The sequence below is a fragment of the Empidonax traillii genome, unplaced genomic scaffold (genome assembly GCF_003031625.1).
Source record: "Empidonax traillii isolate 1590-97213 ecotype Southwest subspecies unplaced genomic scaffold, ASM303162v1 scaffold426:size1138770, whole genome shotgun sequence".
Classification (NCBI taxonomy): Eukaryota; Metazoa; Chordata; class Aves; order Passeriformes; family Tyrannidae; genus Empidonax; species Empidonax traillii.
This window is the reverse complement of record NW_020955619.1, coordinates 500,725-501,388: the sequence shown is the minus strand read 5'-3', so window position 1 is coordinate 501,388 and position 664 is coordinate 500,725. Positions and strand designations below refer to the sequence as shown.

At 58.4% G+C, this 664-nt stretch overlaps 1 protein-coding gene across 1 annotated transcript in view; it reads right to left on the bottom strand.

Moving 5' to 3' along the window:
- Positions 1-448: 448 nt before the first annotated feature.
- The window catches only part of WSCD2 (WSC domain containing 2), a 21,484-nt gene continuing 21,268 nt past the window's right edge, over positions 449-664 (bottom strand). Inside the window, exon 10 of the mRNA XM_027894376.1 lies at positions 449-643. Coding sequence (XP_027750177.1) covers positions 488-643 — 156 coding nt within the window. The 3' untranslated portion in view covers positions 449-487. The remainder of the gene's footprint in view (positions 644-664) is intronic.

Sequence of the window (664 nt, the reverse complement as noted above, 5' to 3'; positions counted from 1 at the left end):
ACCCCTTGGTCTAAGATTGATGGATTCCATCCAGGGACAAGCAGATGCCTCCCAGGGCTGGCCATGAAGTGAGGGGGGTTTGGGGAACTCCCACCCCAGGGAGTTCAGCTCTGGTGGCACCGGGTCCATCAGGCATGGCCAGTGACTCTGAGCCAGCCCAAGGAGACCACAGACAACCCAGGGCACTTGCAAGGACCACAGATAAAACCCACTGCACTTCCAAGGAGGGCTGTGGCAGCCAGAGCAGGAGTGGGATGGAGCAGGAACCCTGTGGTGGTGAAGGCACCCGTGTCCCCCTGGCGCTGCCGCCATGCCGGGGTCTGTGATGGCCAAACAAGCTCAGCACTGGTTGGGGACCACTCGTCGCTCATGCAGGGAGTTGATCAACAGCTATAGCAGCAGATGGAGAATTAAAAGCAGAGCCACCCACTGGGTGGAATTAGGTAGAGGTCGGGAACAGGGTCAGGTCCCTCCACCATTATCACCATCATCTCGGGTAATAATCATCCGGGACCCCCGACAGGTTCCGGAGCTTCAGAGCCGTGTCCACTGTTTTGATGTAGCCACTGATCATCTTCCTCATCTCGGGGGTGTAGGGGTCGTACTCCAGTTTCCTCAAGCCGGAGCGCTTGAAGTTGCCGTCCTTCTGGCCCTCGACGCAGAG